Source organism: Orycteropus afer, unplaced genomic scaffold (genome assembly GCF_000298275.1).
Source record: "Orycteropus afer afer isolate SDZICR_OR568_19922 unplaced genomic scaffold, OryAfe1.0 scaffold00536, whole genome shotgun sequence".
In the NCBI taxonomy this organism is placed as follows: Eukaryota; Metazoa; Chordata; class Mammalia; order Tubulidentata; family Orycteropodidae; genus Orycteropus; species Orycteropus afer.
The window spans coordinates 325,954-328,025 of NW_006922123.1; the positions used below are offsets into that span (position 1 = coordinate 325,954).

At 45.6% G+C, this 2,072-nt stretch overlaps 1 protein-coding gene across 1 annotated transcript; it reads right to left on the reverse strand.

Moving 5' to 3' along the window:
* Positions 1 to 872: 872 nt before the first annotated feature.
* On the reverse strand, positions 873 to 1,805 carry LOC103209836 (olfactory receptor 2A5-like). Its single transcript, XM_007955730.1, has one exon. It carries the CDS (start codon positions 1,803 to 1,805, stop codon positions 873 to 875), a length of 933 nt encoding a protein of 310 aa, XP_007953921.1.
* Positions 1,806 to 2,072: the final 267 nt, after the last annotated feature.

Sequence of the window (2,072 nt, forward strand, 5' to 3'; positions counted from 1 at the left end):
CAGACAAAGTAAGACTGAGTGGCCATTTTAGAATACAGTAATAAAATACAAGATGTCATCTGCGGTTGTACATTGGACTGAAAGAACACAAGATGCAATAGATTAGAAAAGACAACCATGTCAATCCGAAATTGTCTTAGTTTGGCAATTATATGGTAGTTAATTTACTGAAGGTCCTTGTCCTTGAGAAAAAGTAATTTAAAAATACAGAAGTTATGTATGCCCTTTATGCTCTGAGTGCCTAATTATGATGGAGCAGCCATGGATATTATTGGTCCACATGCTATTAAGACATGGTATACTTTTGGGGTTGTCAAGTATGACAGGCTCACTCTGGAGTGAGCCTCCCAACTCTCTCCCTTTATATAGATCTAGTCACAGGGTGTGGTCTTCGGGGCCCCCCCAAGAATGAACTCTATCTTGGCATCAACTGGAACTGGACCAGCTTCCAGATATAGAAAAAAACTCAGCAAACTTGTGGGCCTGATCTGGCCAGCTCACTTCATGTTTGTAAATAAAGCTTTATTAAAACACAGCTACACTCATTCATTTACACACTGCCTGTGGCTGCTGTCACTGGGATTCAGTTGTTACGACAGAGACCATGTGGCCTGCAGAGTCTTAAGTGTTGACCGTACAACTTTTCAGTCTTTATGTACATTACCTTTTGTGTCTTCTCTAAGAATGAATACCTACCTCAATGTCATGAAGGCATTCTCCTTTATCTTCCTAGAAACATTATAGTTCCAGTATTTATGGTTAGATCTATATTACCGTATTTTAAGGTGACCTTTTTTCCAGCACATGTTTTCAGGTACCAGGTGCATGTATCATGACAGCAGAAACTCTGCCATGTGGCTCTTTGACATCTCTCACCTTGGCCTCTCCTTGCACAATGCTCTCCTCAGGGCCCCCTTCACCTCTGTGCTCCTCAGGCTGTAGATCAGGGGGTTCAGCATAGGGTTGAAAAGGCTGTAGAATAAGGAAAGGACCTTCTGCTGCTCCTCGGGGTGACTGGATTTGGGGGCCATGTACATGATGATGGCGCTACCAAAGAAGAGCCCGACCACACAGAGGTGGGAGGAGCAGGTGGAGAAGGCCTTTCTGCGTCCCTGCCCAGACTGGATCCTCAGAATGGCAAAGAGGATGCGGGTGTAGGAGAGCAGCACCAGGCAGAGGGGTCCCACCAAGATAAACACGCAGGCTGCAAAAATCACCACCTGATTGAGCCAGGTGTCAGCACAGGCCAGCTTGAGGACAGACAGGACTTCACAGAAAAAGTGGTTGATCACATGAGGCCCACAGAAGGGCAGCCTCAGGAGGAGGACCACATGGACCAGGGCCAGGAGGAAGCTAAATGCCCAAGAAGTGATGGCCAGGAGGATACAGACCCTCCAGCTCATGATGACAGTGTAATGTAGGGGGTGGCAGATGGCCACGTACCTATCATAGGACATCACCACCAATATCAAACACTCAGTATGAGCAAAAGCCAGATACAAAAAAGTCTGCATTATGCAAGGAATGAAAAAGATAGTTCTTTTCAGGATCAGAAGGTTTGCCAACATCTTGGGGACATTGTTGGAGGCATAGGACATATCAATGACTGACAGATGGGAGAGGAAGAAGTACATGGGGGTGTGCAGTCGGGGGTCCATAAAAATGAGCCCCAGGATGGTCCCATTCCCCAGCATGGTGAAGGCATAGAACAGAGAGAAGAGCCCAAAGAGGAAATGTTCCAGTGCTGAGTCCACCTGGAACCCCAGCAGGGTGACCTCTGAGATCCACGTCTGGTTGCTCCCCATGGTCATGTGGACAAAACAGTTGGGTCCACAGCTGCAACTGGAGGGTCAGAGCTGCAGAGCAATCAAAGATGCACAGTATTTACTGAGTGTTGGAAACAGTGTTTACAGATGGATCATTGTGGGGGCGTTTTCATTATGTTTTAGATATGTTGTTAAACTAACTCAGTGTTCCCATAAAAAAATGAGAAAAACCATGTTTGTTCAGTGAAATAATAGGAATAGTATCCATGTTAAGTATGCTTTCATAATACTCTCAGTCCACATAAG